Source organism: Coturnix japonica, chromosome 3 (assembly GCF_054131305.1).
Source record: "Coturnix japonica strain WE chromosome 3, WE-NBRP24, whole genome shotgun sequence".
Taxonomy (NCBI): Eukaryota; Metazoa; Chordata; class Aves; order Galliformes; family Phasianidae; genus Coturnix; species Coturnix japonica.
This window is the reverse complement of record NC_140665.1, coordinates 37837328-37857602: the sequence shown is the minus strand read 5'-3', so window position 1 is coordinate 37857602 and position 20275 is coordinate 37837328. Positions and strand designations below refer to the sequence as shown.

At 37.1% G+C, this 20275-nt stretch overlaps 1 protein-coding gene across 4 annotated transcripts in view; it reads right to left on the bottom strand.

Annotated features, from left to right (window-relative positions):
- PCNX2 (pecanex 2) overlaps positions 1 to 20275 on the bottom strand; it is a 132847-nt gene that overhangs the window by 90007 nt on the left and 22565 nt on the right. For all 4 annotated transcript variants that reach the window (XM_015857877.3, XM_015857878.3, XM_085541299.1 and 1 more), the window contains 5 exons: positions 10559 to 10694; positions 8631 to 8773; positions 7185 to 7338; positions 7058 to 7090; positions 2122 to 2293 (listed from right to left, as the gene is read on the bottom strand). In XM_015857877.3, coding sequence (XP_015713363.2) covers positions 2122 to 2293; positions 7058 to 7090; positions 7185 to 7338; positions 8631 to 8773; positions 10559 to 10694 — 638 coding nt within the window. The remainder of the gene's footprint in view (positions 1 to 2121; positions 2294 to 7057; positions 7091 to 7184; positions 7339 to 8630; positions 8774 to 10558; positions 10695 to 20275) is intronic.

Genomic DNA, 20275 nt, shown 5'->3' with positions numbered 1-20275 from the left:
TCCTCTCCTGAATGCAGCTAAAAATACTCATACAGGCTTTCTTCCCCTGTCAAAAGCTTAGTCAGCGCTGGAAATGGTGGGCAGAGGACTTGTTATCATCAAATTCCACCATTACCTGATACTTAATCTTCTGAGACTTCTACCAAACAACTTCACTCATCCTTCCAGTGCTCAAGTGGTTTCCACCATAAAATCTACCATGCGACCATACCTACAGCACCTTAGTGACTAAGACTGGTTCTGTGACCTCACTTGCACTGCATACCTACTAAAAAAAGTGAAAAATTAAAGAAAGCCATGATTAGACTGAACTAAAGGCATGATCCCCCAACAAATACAAACCAATAGCAGAATCATCATCAATTTAAAATAAAATAGAATCAGGTCCTAAATAAACCGCTTCCAAAGAACCAGACCTGACACACGTCTAATGCATTTCCACCAGTTTCCTTTTGTAACCATGTCTCATGCTCATAGCATGCTATATGCAGCATTACACCAGCTCTATAATTAGTTCTTCCTATGATTTTCATTACTAACTTCTTGCCACCGTGAACACTAGAAACAGAAAACTTTTCATTTTCTCCATGTTCTGTGGTGTATAGAAAAAATTAATTGATTCCTCAACATATCAGTTCTAAGTACTATAATCAATTATGATTAAATACAATTTAAAAGTCATTATGCAATGACAAATCAATAATCATTAAAAATAATCAGCAGATAGATAAAAAGGCAAAATAATAGCAACACTTCACTGGTATTTTAGAGGGGAAAAATTCCCTCCAAATGTTTTCTTCTCTCTGCTGTTAAACAGATCTCAGCTGGTGAGGTGAACCCATACTTCCTCTCCCCACTCCCCTTCCAGGCTGTTTCAAGAACCTGCTCCAGGATATCTTTTGAGGCCTACCAACATTAGCACATTAATAGCCACATTTCCACCCCCTCCCCCAGCCATACTAGTTGCCATAGTTTTTCATTTATCTCTATCCCAGGAGTCATTTAAGATTCTTGCTGAATTATTTATCGGCATTTTTACTGTTCACCTTTGACAGGCAGGGAAAATAAGATGTAACAAGAAACTTTAATGAGAACAAACGAAAGTAATGAAAGCAGCTAATGAAAATAAGTGAGATGCAGATCTTCGTTATTCCCCTGCTTCTGCTGAGTAGTACTAAGAGTCAATGAAGCCATATGAAGACCTTTCCTAAAATTAGTATGCCTATCAGGCAGTAACAGCCTGACTTGAGCATAGCAAAATGCAAGTCTAACAGTCACAGGTGAACAAAGACCTCAGATGTCATCCATACTATATCACAAAGATTCTTTCTCTTAATACGGGAGGTTCTCCTGGCTTAAATCCACGAGCTTGAGATTAAATTTTAACTTTTCTACTTCATAATTAACAGCGTCATGTTATTTGACCTGAGTCCAGTTCAGTATTCATACCTATAACACAACAGCAGCAGTGTCAGTTATAGACCACAAGAGCATAACAAGAAGCATCCTGACAGCAGGGTATTTCAAACTTTGGCTAGCTCAGATTAGTGCAAGAGACCATCAGTCTTATTTTGGGACAATACCTGGATGTCCTTAGACATTTCAGAACACAGTTCCAGAAGGAAGCAGGTTCAAAAAGCTACTGCATGGTGGCTGCTCCACAGTAGCTCTCCATGTGAACATCAAGATTAAACTCAATCAAGAAAAAGCATGTTCTTCGTGAGCAGATGAATGTTCATCTGAGGACTTGGCAGAGATTAGCTTCCAAGCATTAAATATAAAACTCAGCTTATTCTGCAGTAACTGCTCCGCATAGACAAGCTCTTACTAAGATAAACTGCATTTCACAGATGATGTCTTTTGCTAATAACATCAGTGACTGTTAGTTTTCTATAGAGAATTTTCTATGAGCCTCATTTCATTAAGAGCACTTTTTACATGAGGGAAAGTTGCCAAATGTTCCCCCCTCTCACATGTCTTAAGTCATTCCAAATGTTTCTATCGATTTGACTCAGAGTTGCACCTCCATAACATGCATTTGATTGCCAGTGTGGGAAAACACAGACTTCCCCAGCTAATGCTTAATTCATTTTTACAGACTTAGGAAAAATATTGACTCACCTAATATATGGTCTCTGGCAGACTGGAGAAATCTAGGCGAAAAAAGCTTCAAGCCATACATTGTATAAACTGAAGGATTTGTGTCTTTAGATCCAGCATCTAGCAGCAAAATAAGGCCACATAATATACAAAAATAAACAGGTCTGCTGTAGGTTATGATTTTATTGTGCCCCTGGAAAAGAAAAAAGAAAAAAAAGTAGTATTTGAATTTTGTATTCACTCTCCTACTGTGTACATTGTATTAAACCAGAGAGAGGTTCAGGTGTCATACAGAATGTTTTAATGACTTACTTGCACTACTTAGTAATAAAAATATACCAAGGCATTTTTATCTTCTCCAGAGCAGACTTTCAAAAAGCATCGAAAGTATTTCAGACTGATGCCAGCAATCATTCATGATTTTGAAAATCTAATCTTTGGGACCCTCTCAAAACGTACTAATCACAAAAGTAGTCATTTTCAGAAGAGAAAAAACATCCCCATCTGTCTGAATCTTATACATAAACACAACTTATGTTAATGACTGTGTTTCACGGAGCCTGAATTTTATTTATTTGTTTATGACTTCTTGAAATACAATTGCAACCTGGAAAGAAAAAAAAGAAAAAGGTCTGAGCCTACTTAATAGCATCCAATTTCTTGTCCTGATGCCACAGCATTTTACCAAACACCATGGAGACAGCAGGTAATGTGCAGCAATGGTATGTGACCATCCACAAAACTGACAGCAGACACCACTACAAACCAGAGAATGGAGTTTTTCTGAAGAGGACCCTTTACCTCCAGCAATGACAAAAACACATTTTTAAAGGATCAATCATCATTAGCAACAAAATTCTGGAAACTGCCCTTCATCTGCAGACACAGGAGAATGCCATAAGCATTTAGAAACACAAGTTTTAAAGCACCTTCCATTTGCATCTCTAGTACACGCGGTTCAAAGTAATCCTACAAAAAATTGTTGTGGGGTCGTGGGCCAGAGAGTAACACTTGAAAAAACTCTTAATAGTTCTTCTGGTAGCAAACTTCAGTGTACATAAGGTATCCAGAACATTCGCGTGTCAAAAGATATCTACAGTGTGAGAAGCCAGGAGCAAACTGACAAGGATTCAGGTTTATTTTGCAAAAGATAGTTGCTGTGAAAGTGTTCTTGTTTGTGAAATGTAATTTTAAGGGAGTATAATAAAAGGTTCTTTTTATTTGTGTGGAGGGGTTTTTTTTTTTTGTGCCTGCTCACTGATTTGAAACAGTGACTGTATTTTATTTGGCTGCCAGCCAAGCTCATATGTTAACATGGCTATTAACTGATCTACACACTCTTACGGATCAATCAGTTAACATGGTGGCAGATTGCAGGGAACCAGCATGATTACACTGCACCTTACATTCATGGAATGTAAATCAAGTCAAGACTGACTAATCCTAGCTGGTGACTAATCTGAGTTTCATTCTTACTGAAGTCAGGAGAGCATGTGTAGGTTTTATTAGTTATGAATGGGATACACATCCACGAAAACATCAGAGTTAGAAAGAAAAATCTGACTTTAAAAAAAAATGCTTGAAATAATACAATCTGCCTATTTTTAATCTTCAGTTCATTTGTCTTAAATGCAATCTGTGTCTTAGGAAAAGAAACCAGTAAATACTGCAGCCAAACAATCGATGGATGATTTATATCCTGACCCACACTGCAGACCAAAGATTTCTGCTGTAACATTACATTCTTGTCTTATCTTTTTACTTGCAGAACCAGATTTTACCTTTGCATGGTAATTACTTGAAGGTAGTTGGGTAAGATGGAGACAACAACCAGGAGTCCATTGTTTCAGCCCCTCACATCTTCTAGTTCCAAGAAGAGCACTGACATATTCAATTAAGTTTATAGTAAGTATTTAACTCTTACTGCTAAACAGGTCGCTCTTACCATGCTAGTAAGAACAACAATAGTCAGGACTGGGGAAAGAAGCTAAGAAGCTTTGAAAGGCAATCTGAACAACCTGCAAAATGTGAGTAAATACCACCTTCTCTATTTATTTTTTTTCAGGTGGCACGTGGGAGTGAGTCAGAATAGTGAAATGAAAATAGTGCCTAATCTTGGATCAACAGGAACAAACCATGAGCAACAGGGAAGGATACAGGCTGCATAGCTTTTTACGTACAGAACTGACCTCCATCTTAGTGAATCTTCTCTGCCTTGCAGAAAAGGCTAAAGCACAGGGTGACAAAAAAGTTATGCTCTGATTTTGTAGCAGGAAGCAGACCTAAACCTACTGATAAGATAAATGCTGGTAGCAAGTATTATCTGTAGGACTGGTGCTGCAGAGCACAGCAAGTTCCATCTTCACCACCAAGGTTGATTAAAAAGGAATATTACCACAATTCGATAAAACATATATAAGTGAATAAACAATTCAAAGTATTAGCTGACTTAAGATTTAATTTCTTACCCCATACAGTATGTGACAGCTAGGATCTCTCATTCAAATACTATGTATTGTCTAAATACAGTCATAGAATCATAGAATCAATCAAGGTTGGAAAAAAAATCCAAGATCATCCAATCCAACCATCCACATTCCACCAATATTTCCCCAATATTTTAGACAGTAAAACATCAAACATTTTTTTTAACAACTCCATAGACAGTGACTCAAACACATGAGGTGATCATGGTAAGTTCCAAGTTTCAGTACATAGGGAAGAACCTACTTTCAAAGAAATTTTACTAGACATAGGGTTCAGTCAGCAACCGCTTCCTCTACAGCAGGAAGTGAATGCACTAGCACTTGGAAGGAGTTTTGCAGAAAAGCTTTATGCATTCCTGGACTCTGTTTCCTGAATTCAGTGCATGGTCTTCTAAAACAGAATTTCTCAAAATGGAAGAGGCTAGAGATGACAAAGTTCCACCAAAAAAATAGCAAAGCTCGCTTGTGAGAGATAGGAAGAAGTCTGGAACATCTTTGGCACACATGGGTTACATCAGGCATTAAAGGCTACTCAGAGATTCAAGAATAGAAATTAATTTAGTGTGCAAATCTGTAGCTGCCAATAGTTCATTTCACACTGAAAAATCTCAATCTGCATTTTCATTCATGTACGTGGTACTGATCATTCATTAATTCCCCTGCTCTTCTGCACCCTTATATAATATCAAGAGAGATTATTCTCTTTAGCTTTAATGTAGTCATATGAATTATGTAACAGTACACGTCTTATTTTTTGTGGTGCTTGATAGCTCAAGGAAGCATTTACAAATACCTATTTTATTTGATACTAAGATGTAAGATATAAGGCAGAGATAGCTAAACTATTTTGATTTCATCTTCCACCTTCAAAACCTTCCACAGAAAAACTCTCCATAATAAATTTTAGAAAAGCACTGGGAAGATGTAATCATCTACTGTTACTTTGCTGTACTGTTTGCTACACGATAAACAGAATAGGGTATATTCAATATGGTGCGTAACAATTGTAACACTATTGTTGTTCAAGTCTGAAACCCAAACAACCCAGATTTTGCTCAAAAAACATTTTGATGTTACTTCAGTAGTTAGTTTGTCTTTATTATAATTAAAAATGTGGGCTATATATATATATATTTATAATGAAGTTTGATTAAAGGTTTGCTACTTGGTTTAAATAAACGTGAATATTACAAATGCCTGGGAATTATGAACTATTTGATTATGATTCAAGGGATGTCTAAACACATCATAGCTGAATTGATCAATTGATTTTAATCACTCAAAAAAAACAACTTTACACTAAGGTAGGAATATTTATTTAAATTCATTTAAAATACTACAGTATAATGTATGGATTGAGTCTCTGTAAGAGAAGCTGCTGTTTGCTAGCCTTCCCTGCTTTTATGCAGTCATGGATATCCTGTGAATGTATTACAAATGACAATACCTTAAGTTCACCCCATAATAACTGACATGGAAAAGAAAATAAGAATCCACTGAAAACCATCTTAGTGCAATGTACAGTGTACACTTGTAAATAAACTCAATTTCAAGTTCAGCCTGTATTTCCAGCCTCAAAACTGACAAAAATAATTACTCCCTGCCAAAGCAAAATAATCAAACAGACCTGCAGTTTTAAACATGCTGTTCTGGAGCCTTGAGGGAAGAAGGGGGTTCTTCAGAAACTTGCAAGGAATAATAAACAAACACATGAGCATCTGGGCAGAAGATGTAAAAGCAAGAAAGGGACCATATCACCCCTGGAATCAATCCCAAGACCTGCAAATCAGAAGTGCTGAGACACTGACAGATGTAGGGGTCAGGTCACAGTTATAGGCTGATGATCTTAAACCAGTCTTATGGAGATAGAATTGGATAAGGAACAGGCTCTTTGAAGAGAGATGCCAGGGTCACCGCTCAGCTTCTCAGAATATACAGATTTCTACCCATATAGATAGATCTTTATAGTCTGCATTCATTCACTGAGTTGGTTGTTTCTTCAGAACGCAGGCAATGAATTAGTGACATATAACATACAGAAGAATCTACACCATTTGACGAGCTAGTCATTATTGGGAAATACAGAAGCAATAACAGATAAAAATAAATCAAAATAATATTTTTCTGAACAAACAAAAAAAACAATTTCTAATCTCAAGTCTCAACTGATGATCCTGTTAATCTGGAACTTCTGTGTTCAGCCCATTTCCCAAGGAAAGCAAAGAAAACACAATGCCACAGTACAGAATTTCAGCAAATTGGTCCAGATGCATTGTTTTAACTGAGTATTAAAGTAGAATGCCCTTTCCTAACAGCAGTATCAAATTCAGTAATTTAAAATGAAGGCAGTATCATTTTCATAAATCGCAGAAAACAACAAACCAGTTATTCCTTAGTTTCACAGAATAGCCAACTGTTACACAGTACAAATGTGACAACAAAGCGGAAAAACCTGTTCTAGCAACACTTACATGTACTGGTGAAGCAGGATCAGGCTGGACACTCTGAAAATAAAACAGAAATAAGTTTGCTTACAGGGGTTTGCCTTCATAGAAGATAGAAGATAATTCAGTAGTTGAATACAAACTTGTTTCCTACCTTTAGGAGAGAATACTGGCAACTGGCCATAACGAGACAGAACAACAAAACCCAAATGTCTTTACAAAAGCCTTGGTTCAGAGTCAGGAATCCAAGAAGTGAAACGAGAACAACTAGGAGGATAGAAAGTACGTTCTCCTTTATATCTTCTGTCCTGTGTGAGTAATAATAATAAAAATATTTATATACTCATTATAGCAAGGCAGATCCATTTGCAGTTGGTATAAACAATCAACACTGGAGCTATCAGAATTTGAAAGACCTGAGATTTCAGCCCTGAAACTACATCTCCACATTTAACAGTACCTTAACTCCTCTGCCAAAAACCTTAGACACTGTGACAGCCAAAATCGACAAATAAAAGGCATAGTCTATGCTAGGCTTCAGTGCATATCTGCACCCTTCAGTCCCTTCCCAAATAACATTCCAAAGCTGAGGAATTTTGTACGTATGCAAGTGCATCACCACAAAGGAAAATATTTAAATAAGGAAATAAGACAATCATTTAATGAATATCTGTCAATGAAGAATTAGATGAATGGCCATATTTGCCCATCCTATGTTATATTTGTTTTATCTGTTTCATCAGAACACTGAAGCTGAAGGAAAAATATGTTAACATTCAGGATATAACAAAGGTTTATTATCAAACATTTTTCTATGCAATTAAGAAAGAAAAGCACCTGCTCTGAACCTAAGCTCCCCGACTATACTGTCTGATTTCTTCAAAAATATAAAAGTTGTCCTCTGAAATTTCTATTTTGGAGCCTGTACTAGCAAATAATACAGGTTTAACACTTGCCCAAAAGGAACAACCAACTAGCAATAGGTGAGTAATGACTATAAGGCATGCAGGCTAACATGTCTAACATGTTCAAGTAGTCAGTCTGACTATCACATGAGGTCTAACCACAAAGGGTACTGTCTGAAGAGTTGATGTGGAATGAAACTGAGGGACTGCAGGAAAAAGAGATGCCAAGAAAAGAATTTTGCTCTAAACAAATAATACCGTACTAGAACAGAGGGAGCGTCTGAAAGATCCAATTCTGAATATCACCCATTGTTTTTTAGTATATATATTTTTAAAGACTGCACTACTTGACTCACAAGAGCCTGGCACCTCTGTATTTTTGACCAACATATTGAATTTTTCTGCAGAAAGCTTAAAATCACTGGATCCAACTGCAGAGCATCAAATTTAAGGACTGGTTCGTGTGGGCACCAGGCTTGCGGAACAAAGTCACTCTTGGAAATGAAGGGTAGTGTGAACCATCAAAATAAACTCTAAAGGAAAATATTTTCTTTTACACTGAACAAACAAGTATCTCTCTACTCAACTTGAATATGACACTAACACAACATTTGCTTCTTTCTTCTCAAGTGGTCTGCTCTGGACACACAGGGATGTGCACCACATACAGGTAGAGTTGGATGCAGAAAGCTTACCGGTCCAGCAGCGCCAACAAGGTCAGCCGATCATACCAGACTTTAATCCATTTACCAGGGAATATAATAAAACGGTAAAACTGCTTGTTCAATTTCCGTTGTGCTGAAGAACATGAAGACTCTTCAGGGTCCTGACTGGGTTGCTTTAAAAACAAACAAGAAATACATAAAATACTTTTCCACATTGGCATATGGCTGCCAGCAATATAGGTATTTAAAATGCTAAATTTATACCAAGTTTCAGAATTGTTTTTCTCAGACATGAATAATGAGAATGTAGTTATCTTCACTTCAACTTACGTAGGTTGCACTGGAAATAATGCCTCCTATTTATTTTGTGGAAACTAGAACAGATACCTAACATATTAGCATTTCTATCATTACTTTAAAAAGTAGCTGAACTACATTCTTTATGCAAAAATTTACTTCAAAATATTACACTTGCTAATTCTGGCACAATTTCGTTCCTCTTGGGTTCTCTGTCCTACAAGAAAGTAACATGAAATTCAGTCAACTGCAATAATTAGCTCCATTTTCATAACAAAAATTGTTTGCTGTAACTACCTAAAGAAAAGAAAAAAAGAATAATGGCAACAGAATCCATTAAAAAGATCTGAAGACCTGATTATTCACTCCTGAGAACACTTTAACATCCATTTAACTGAGTATCTAAGTGAGCATTTTGGCTCCAGAGGAACTGTAATATTTGGATAAAGTTGATTACACAAGACTTACAGTACTTGGGCTGTAGTCAGATTTTTGAGCTGTGTTTGGGAAACTCTGAGCAGTCCAGAGCTACTCACTAAGTGCAACAGTGCTTCATGTATATACATACATATATACACATATACATATTAAAAAAAAAAGGGGGGGAGAGGGGAAGGAGTAATAAACCTTCACTTTGTAAATTTATATTGTGTCAGAGACAGACCAAAAAATCTAAGTCCACTGAAGGCTATGACAAAACTCCTGACTTACTAAGGCTTAGGATTTCATGTTCAATAATAAATCAGAGAACAGGAAATTCTGAAATTACTGCCTGCCCTTGTTACGAACTTGCTATATAAGCCTGAGCAACATGCCTTACTTCTTTCTTAATGATGCAGTTCTCCCAGAAGTAAGAGTGATAACTGTTCTCTAATTTACAGGCAATTTGCAATATTAAAAATATCTGGAAAACATTTGAGCTTTTAGATAGAAGTCTATGTCCAAACAGATATTTGTAACAAACGGACAATTACCAGATTTTAACTTAAAACAATTTCTCTATATGATTTGCTTTCAGTTTAAAGTTTCTATTCAAAATCTAAGATGCAAGATAATTAACTGACATTTTAAGGTTAAACATAAATATCAAAGTAGAACTTGCTGTAGAAGAAAAGATAAGGTTAACATTATTATAAAGGGAACTGTCAAAGCAAGATTACACCCTCAAGCCATTGGTCCCAGACCCCAAATATGGTAAAGTTCAAATATGACCACACGTTGCCATCTTAAATGAACTCTGAGGGCTTTTTCTTTTATCAGCTGCATTGAGAGATGTGGCTTTGACATTCCACAACAGACATCCAGAAGCCTGGTTGCCTGATTCAGAGAAGAGAAACCAGACATAACGTTTTAGGATACTAACGAATCCAAAGAAAATGTAATATTATAAAAATGTGGTGGTGCATCTAAAATCCTAACAGCTATGTGCTCTTGCTTTCCAGTAATACTTCTCTTCTCCTGGACTCTCCTTAGTATAAGTAGAAAGCATCTGAACTGCATCTATCAGCATAAAATAAATTTAAATAAGTGAGCAGTACTGGGCAAAAAAAGCAAAAAAATAAAAAAATAAAAAATAACAGAATAGTCTTCACAACAAGTCTGCTGCATTTGTTTGTATAGCAGTTTATCAAAATGCTAGAAACTGAGATATTGCAATGTACCCGTGAGGTTTCTGAGAGGGTCCTTCGTGCTACCATTAGAAGGAGCTGCTGCTGAAGAGCACTTGCTGCCTGATCCCCGGAAGATGGTTCTTGGCTCTCTGAAGTGGTGGTACTAGAAGAGCTGAACTGTATCTCACTGCGTACAGAAGGGAGAAAGGATTGAGACTGTGTGAAAAAGAAGCATTTTCATATTACTCCTGAAACATTACAGGAGGAAGACAGGTTGGCTCACAGGACAAGGAGCCTTCCAACTTCGTACCTGAAACTTAGTCCAGGCCCACAGAGCAGTTAGCATGCAAATGTAGACACACAGTATACTACAACCTCTGTAGAGAAACAGACACTTCCGTATCATGATTTTCCTCATCCCAAGATGAACATCTACAATAAACTACACTTCTGAAGTGCATTTTGCTGCCCAGTGACAATTCAGAAATCTCACCATACACTGAGATTTGAGCTTCAGTAAAATAAGTATTTAGAGTCACCTGATGTGAGCTGTTTTCAGAAATATCAGCACGGCACGTTTTCAGACCACTAATACCGAATTAAACTTCTGGAAGAAAAACATCGCTTTTTTCTCATTGTCTGCACAAGTCTCCATTTCTCACAAGCACACTAAATGAACTCTATACCAAGTTTGTTTTAGCTACCTACCAAGCTAGTCTAGCCTCAGCTGCACAGAATTTCTAAGTATTAATTTACCCCACTGAGTATTCAAATTGTAATAAACTTCCTTCACTCAAGGGTGACTTTGTTCAGCATGAAAGAAGGCCATGGACTATGTTTTGCTGGGATGAGCTGTCCTCTTCCTTGTTGTAAGTATGACCCTGACATTCCCTGTTTATAGTAGGAAAAAGGAAAATGTAGCTCAGGGTATGCAGGAACTCTGTATTGGAAATTCCTGCTCAAAATGTGACCCAAAACATAGTAATGAAATAGAACAACATTTATTCATTTCTTCTTAAAAGAAGAGCTAATCTTCAGTAAATTTCTGTGCCCTTAGCTCCCTTTCTACAAAAGCCAAATAGAGTTGAGAGTATTTCTAAATGGGACCACGTCTTTTACCTGTTTCCCAAGAATGGAACTGGCAGAACGATGGATGGAAGGGCCAAGATACTCCCCTGGCACACTCCTCTATTAGTTCTCAGAAATCAAAATCATTTTACTAATAAGAGTTTTTCCAAGAACCTCCCATCAGACTTGAAGATAAATGAAAAGCCCAGTTAGTCTGAAGTCTGCTTTCCATTCGCTTTCAGCAGCAGAATTTACAGCTCTGTCAACCAGCAATTGGCAGAAAAGGTTGCAAACAGCTGGGACACCAACCGTAGGGAAAATGCTGGGAACTTTATGGACCTGGCAAGGCAATTAGGGCATGGGAAATAGAAAGGCAGAGTTAGTAAAGCAATAGTTCCAAAAACAAGATTGTCACCTGGCCTCTGCCTGATTGCCATGCCTTTTATTTAAGCAACCTTATATCTCCGCATCTCTTATTATTCTTTCCTCATATTCTGTTCACCTCAGCTCTTATACGCTATTTTTCCTCCTTACTCCGATTTTCCATACAACCTCCTTCTCACATTCGCCTGCTACCACCCTGATGCTGAATGTCATGATGACATTATCACACTGAAAGTAAATACCAGTAAGAAACGTGATGGCAGTGTTTGTGTTTTTGTAAGCTTATAAACAAGATTCCATAAATTTATTACCATACATAAATAGGAGCAAACACACTCTAATCATAAAATCATCATAACAGAGCTGATCACATTATAACATGGAATCTTACTAAATAGAAAAACTTCATTTGTGGAATGAAATTAATGCTATCAAGATTTACTGTAGTAAACCATACTGTAATGTAAGTGAAGGTATAATTGAACTACATTTTGAATAATAAACTAATAACTAAAAATATATTTGGTAAACATACAACCTATGCAGAATGAATGCAAAAGATTCACAGCACCCTCTACTGATAAGTCGTCATAAAGCCAAGAACTTTTTCCTAGCTCATAATATGACTACACACAGGCTAGTCGAGCTATCATAGAACACTGAAAGTGTTTTAGTGTAACTATACAGAACTGGAAAAATCTCTCTTCTCCCTCTCTGGTTACTGTCTGACATGACATGTGTATATATGCCTTATACTGCTGACTGTTTATCTCAAGCAATTGATATATAACCCAGCCTAAGTCTAACCCTTTGTTAAGGACTTGCTGGCCTGAATCTGAATACCTTTTCAGGTGAATTCATTACAAAGGCATGCCGCAAAATCATAACAGGTTCCCAGGTCGATAAAGCTGTTTTGAAGGGTCTGGCTAAATTTTACTTTAACCTGTATTCAGGAGAAAGTTCAATTATGGTAGGCAACCTTGCAAGCAAGGTCACAACAGTGGCAGTAGAGACAAACTTCCCTCTTGAGCTCCAAACATGAAAGATCCCATCAAATTCTTAGGCAACTATCTGGGTTATAAAGTGCAACAATATGCAACATAAATACCCGCAGCTGTAATAATATAGCAAAAACCTATTTGTAAAATCCCATTCCTAAGGCAAACATCACTGGCTGAGAACTAGAGTGAAGCTCAGAGTTTGCACACCTAACAAGTAACTACCTCCTGGCATTAGTCAGAGGTGCATTCAAAATACTTCACTGAACTGATACCCAAGTAATCTGGTTGTACAAGAACCAGCCAGCACTAACAACATAATGGGAACTCCGAAATTTCTAACTTCATGTCCTTTCAATATGGTCAATATGCAGTAGAAACACTGCTGCCTGAGGTGACACTGAAGTACAGGATCAATAAGCATCCACAGCTCCTTGATAGCACCTCCATTACTCAATCACATTTCTGAGATTTTTCTACCACCATTACAACTCAGCAGTTCTACTTCTCACCAAAAACGCCTACCCTGCCGTTTCATGTCATCGTCATAATTAAACCTAACCACACAGACCTCTTGCTGTATGTTCACTCACCACTCACTTGTCTCCACTGCAGAACCTTCTGCACAAACCTGACCAGATCACTATGTAACCAGGCACTGAGACAAACCCACTGGTAGTACAAATGGTCTTTTTAGGCAGATGATGACTTACAGCTACAAGAATTAAAAAGAAGAACTTCAAAACTAAAAAGCAACCCAAATTATATCAGAAAACTGAAATATGCAAAAATGCAAAAGTGAAAGCAGCATTAAGGCTGAATGATTATGTGACAAACCCAATCAGAGCAAACCTGGTAAAACTTAAGAGGCAATCTACACTTATTTTGGTAAGAAATCAACAGTCTTGAAGATAATAAAGTTCATTTTGAATGCATAATTTAACTTCCCCTTAATGGTTACTGCCGAGGGGAGTGCAAACTGGAGATGATACTTCTCCTAAATCTGTTCACAATTTGCTACTTAAACAACAGGATTTAGGGAGTTTTTTTGGCATCTGTTTAACTAAAAAAAGAACAATATCACCCCTAGCAATAAGGTAGTGGACTCAAGCTTACAGAACAGAATAGCTGGATGCACTGACTTATCAACACGACAGAAAATGGTAAGACCCCTGGTTTTATAATGGACGACAAAATGAGCAGCATATTATGATCATTAAGTGAGCTACTAGAGAGAGAAGCCTTGCAGTGCACATTATCAGAGGCACTGCAGGCACTATGAATACTACAAGTCATGTGTGCTTCTTTATGTAGGTGTAGGAATGGGATCCACTTGGTTCACTTTTGCCTCTCTGTATTCAGATACACATATATTTAATCTTAATAACAAGCAGGTAACACTGATAATTTGTAAGTCTACTGCATTCTAGAGTAAAGAGAAATGTACTAACAACATAAAAAAAATAATAATTAAAAATAAAAAAAAAAAAAAAAAAAAAAGGAGCACAGACCAGTTAACAACCTTGGGGATGCCTTTTGAGAAAATGCAGTTTTACTGAAATTAATGCCTTAAAAGCATCTACTGCTCCATCATCTCCAGTCTTCTAAAGCATTTTCCTGAAATCTCTGCCTGAACAGAAGGGGAGGGAGGGGGAAGTAACCCTCAAAACTACAGTGCTTCTGAAGCTCCATTACTGAGCAGGATGCTGCTGCCATCGTGTGGCTCTCCTTGCTCTATTTTACAATAGCAAAGGGTGGGGGGTGGAAAAAACAAACAAACACAAGAAAGGAGTGTTATTCTGGCCACTCAAAACAAGTTTTCCCTCCTGTACCTAGCAACCCAGCAGAATGCTACTGAGTTGGTAAAGAGTATTTAATTTTTCTAAGGAAAATAAGTGGCTATAAAAGAATTCAAACATGACCTGTTTCAGTCTGCATGGTCATATATATATATATATATGTATGTGTATATATATATATATATATACACACACACAGTCTTATATATACATACATATATATACACACACACACACACACATATATATATATGTGTGTTCAGGAAGCATTACACTTAAGCAACCTGGCTCATTTAAAAACCACCAAATCTGAGTAGCCAAAAAATATTTGCTTCATCCATAACAAAAGTGCTCAGTTGCAGAACACCACAACCTGCTGAGCAGCCTTCAGAATTCTTCTTCATTTTGAAGTCAGCAGCTATCGCTTGAGCAAGAGGGGGTCACCTTGCTGAGAAACAGAAAACATTTCAGAAGCACAGTATTTTCTCATTCTAAAGTGGCACTTTGAAATGCTAAAAATAGAAAAATAAAAATACTTATAAGTCTACTTCCTCCTACAAGGTTTACTCCTCACAAGTTTAGAGAATTTTCCAGTGGTGAAAATACTAAAGTATTAATGGTTTCACACAGGTGACATACAGTACTGCTAAGGCATTCAGCTAGATGCCTTCATACAGTACAATGCACCCCAACAGCTTATTCATGGATGTGAATGTAAATTAAGGAAGTTAACTCATTGATTTGAAGTCCTCCCTTTTGCCCAGGGCCAGAAACATTAATAGCCCACAGCACTTAATATCTATACTGGCAAATAACTTCAATCATGGAGGTGTTTTTTTTAGTACTTGTGGGATATTGTATATTATAGTAATTGCGTATGTAAATAACAAAACTGATACATTATGAAGAAAGCAGGAGAAGATGAACTTGATCTTTTCATTATTTTTTAAAAAGGTATACAGCCTGGCAGTTCATATACAGGCAAGAGATCTCAAGTGAAAGTTCAGATGTCACGGCAGGAAGGAGAAACTGCACCTTGTATATTAATGTTGGGGTTTTTTTTTCCCCCCTCAGAAGTATTCAATTCTAATCATTTTGCTCTAGTTCTTTAAAGCTCTCAGTTCTGTACCATAAAACCATTTCTGTGGCCTTAATTATTTTAAACTCTAGTTTATGATGCATACAGCACATCTGCCTCCTAACGCTGACTGTTGCCAGACACAAAATGATTAATTGCAACAAGAGGTCCACCATATGAACCTATCGAAGTATGTAAATGAATCAAATAGTTCAGCATCACAAAGCTGAATTGCTGTCAGCAAACATTACTATTGCTCTCAATAGACACCAGCTCTATTAACTTCAAAATCAATGCTGGTGTATAATGACATCATCTTGCACAAGCTTGAGATTTCGGTATTGTTTTCTTCTCGGGAGTTTGATATGGGAAAGAAGGAAATGGGCTCAAATGGTATCCTCATTAATTGTATTACTATGAAATAAATTATAAAGTGTTTCTGGAAAGTAATACAAACAGACAAATGCTTCTACAGCTTGTGAGGAGTCAGCTCCAGTTGACTTGATGAAAACTAATGCTTCACTTGGGAAAGAAAACTGGCCTTTTCTCAAGAAGTAGCTCTTCATTCTACTTTGGAAGAAAATTCCACAAGAACATTTTTCCCTTGCAGCTACTCAGATCTGTTTTTCAACATAGCAAGCACTGCCAGGTTGGGATGGACATATTCACATAGGGATTTTGTGTGGACCATGCTCTGTATTCTTTAAAGTGCAGTTAGCCACAGCACATCTGTTTCTGCACACACATTCAAAAAAACCAAAGCTTGGTACTTAATGGAAACAAAGATGCACAGCAAAATGCTCAAACGCCAGCCAAGATATTAGTAACCACCTACTATTAACCTACATTGGGAAGTTCTCCGGTGATATGTAATAATCTCTTCTCATAGTGCTGTACACATCTCTGTTCATAGCGTGGGAGTTGAAGTAGGTGACCTTTAAAGGTCTCTTCCAGCTCAAAGGATTCTATGATTCTACCGTCTGAGTTTTGCAGTACCATCATGCTATTGTGCCTGTGATCTGCTTCAGGCAGTACCACTGAAGTTTTGTGCAGTTCCTTTGTAGATATCCACAATCAAATTTATTTCAAATGACAGAGCAGAAAGAACAAATAATCTGAATGTATAAGCATTAGATCATTTCAAGGGATTTATGTGCAAGTAAAACCATTCAATAACACTGAACAGTAGGAAGCAAAACAGATCATATTAGTGCCCTCACATTTAAGGTAAGCTTACTTTTTACCATCCTTGCAACTTAAGTTAGGAAAGCAGATAAGGACAGGGTCCTCAGTTCCACCACTGAATTATAAAATGAACACCTCATGTATTAATTATCAAAATGAGTACTCAAATATGCAAATTTTGTACACTGCAGATTCAGGCAGTATATTATTTCAGCATTTGACACTTGGGAGAAGCAGCAGCAGTAGCTTACATGAGTTGAAGTTTTTCATAGCTGTGAAACCAGAAAGCGTAATGTGCCTATTGATCAACCTCTGGCATGCAAGTAACTCAGAAAGATAGAATTCTAAGAGCAACAGTATTTCAAACATACATTGGGGAAAGCTATGTTAATGAGAGATAACAAATAGAGACACATTTTTCTTAATACAGATATGTACACAAACACACTAGAGGTTGTCCGACCTTCTGAAAAAGACCTCCAGTATGCAAGGACATGCAGAAAAGCAGTCAAACAGTTGAAAAACAGATTAGCCTGGTACAACAAGTATGCAATTGCAGTATAATTCATGCACTAGCATTGATAGATGTCTTATGACACTACTGACTCTCTTAGTGAGGACAGATCTCACTACTGATGTGGAAATTATTAATGCTACTACTATGATTACTGTAGCTTTAGGGGTTATATTTTCACTGATACTTATGAGCCACTATACACATAATTCCTAGGTAACATGATAGCCAATATTTATCTTTTTGAATGATTATCCAACTGCTTCAGTTATTTAATTACAAAAGACATTCAAGGTAGTTAACAAAATATCTTTGAAACACCTGCTCTGTCACACAGTAGCAGACAGAAAGGAAGCATCAAAATGATGCCTTCTAATTGGTAATACTAACTCCAACTTCTTTCTAACCAGTCCAAAACCAGGTATAAATCTCTAAAAATGGTTTAACTTGGACACCTTTTTCATTTCATGTTTTAAAGGATATTATTATATCCAGTCCAACACAAATGTGAACTTCCTTGTCCTCCTTTGCAATCCCAAAATCCAACAACACACCTAAGCCACATGGCACAGAAATATGAAAAATTCACTACGGGGAAACAAAGGTTGCTAAAGAACATAATGCAATGGGTTAGAAGAAGATTTTTCAAGTTTCTAAGTCCAAAATAGATCCAAACGGCCTTTCTGTAAGTGGTTTCTAACGTAATTCGTGAACTTAGAATAGAGTTTGCACTTTCTCTCATGTTGAGGTCTGTCACAAAGCAATTTATGGCTAGAGGATAAGTTGGCAAGGTAATGGGAGCATCAAATTTAGAGGCAATTAGCTCTGCAGGGAATCCATTCCAGTGACTGCTGGCAAGAGGTGCTTCTGGCAAGACAACAGTCAGAAGTACGGTCAGGGTCATTACATGGACAGTAATTGGACAATTGATTAGCTACCTGCCAATGTTTAAGTAACTTACCAAATACAGCAACAAGAAGCACCTGCCAAAGTGAGGTTTAAGATGGGGAAAACAAAACTGTATGTGTGTGCATGTGTGTATGCACATACAATCATTACAAAGTAAAGATTACCTTTAAATGTAACTATCAAAATTGTTTAAAAGCTGGACTGGTGAAACACAAATAGGAAACTAATTTGAAACAATTCTAATTCCCAAGATATCATTTTAGACATGATTAAGACTACTTCATGTTTAGAAGCTCTGAAAGTTTCCAGGACTGACAGCAGAGGTAACGACTTCTATAAGTCCAACTACTACAATATCTACTAGAATATACATTAGCCCTGATAAGCTCAAGACCATGTCACTATAGAGTAAAGCCAAAAATAAGTCATGACAGTATTTGAAATCAGCTAATCCCATCTAACAATACTGTTTCCAAAGTCAGGGAGCTCCTGCAGAAAGCAAGCTTTAGTCCTTCAAACTTATATGTATTTTCTGTGGCATATTTTAATCCATTTATATTCTTTCAGGTTGTCCATCTAACCCTTCCACACCAAGAAAGGGCAAGAAGCACACAAAAGCAAAGAACAAAGAAAAAAAATCATAACACCAAACCAGTTTTGTGAGAAAGTGGTAATGTTAAGACTTCGCATTATTTGTGATAAATGGATTTCAGAAGCCATGCCAAGAGGATCAGATTAAAATGTTCACAGGCCACAGAAATATTACTTTGATTACAATCCCTATTAATTGCTGTTGTGAAATGCCATATTGGTTAAGGCTTTACTGCTGGAGCAGATAACAGTGGGATTCAATAGACAGTAATAGTGAGTTATAATTTGAATTTAAGATTGTTAATCATTAGTTAGTCTGCCTCAAGGCTTTATTTAATGGCTTCTTTCAAGTAATATTTAAATACTTCATAGACTTAAATACTTTATCCAGATTTGCTTGACTTATTCAAAAGGTATTTACCTTTGGCCAATTCACATGTCACTTAAATTAACCTGGACCAACCAGTTCATACTCCCTAATAAAATCCCCTTTCCGAACTGCACTGCTACACAAAAAGTGCCACAGTCCCATGTGTGCTGGCACCTCTGCACTTCTGCTTCTACCAACAGCTCCAGAGCAAAAGACCTCTTGTCACCACCCACCTTGGGCCAACATCTCCAAGTCTTCTCAAGGAAGAGCATCAGGACACAGGACACACACACCTGGGCTTCGCTGGCTCAACTCAGTTTGATGTTTTGCTTTAGGAGAAGCTTTATCTAAGCACTGGAGACAGAGTACGATGGGTGAAAAATGTTTTAAAAGCTTATACCTTCTACTGCAGATCTATGTTATCTGTTTTCTCCATAAGCTTCCGAAACCTGGGCTCACTGAGATCAGAACTCTAGTTCTGCTGTTTAGTGAAGACGGAACCCTCTCATATCCAGGCATTAATTTTCTCCCACATCCCTTTAGCTCATAAAATTGAATTTGGATTGCTTGCATACACAAATCTTTTTTTTTTCCTCGTCTAAAAGCACTGTCAGAGTTATTGTCTTACCTTTAGTTTAACTTTCTGATGGGTCTGGAGATAAGCTAAGGATGTGACAGAGTTGTGTTTCATGTCTATTCTCAACCACCCTTTCATAACAGTAGCATCTCCTGTTGGTACAGACTTCTTTCACAACACAATGAACAATGTGACAGACAAGCATATGAGGTATGTAAGTTATACCAGGAAGTCCTCCTAACCTTCACAATGACAGCTCAAGACATGACTTGCTACCTGATGTGGGGAATGCAAT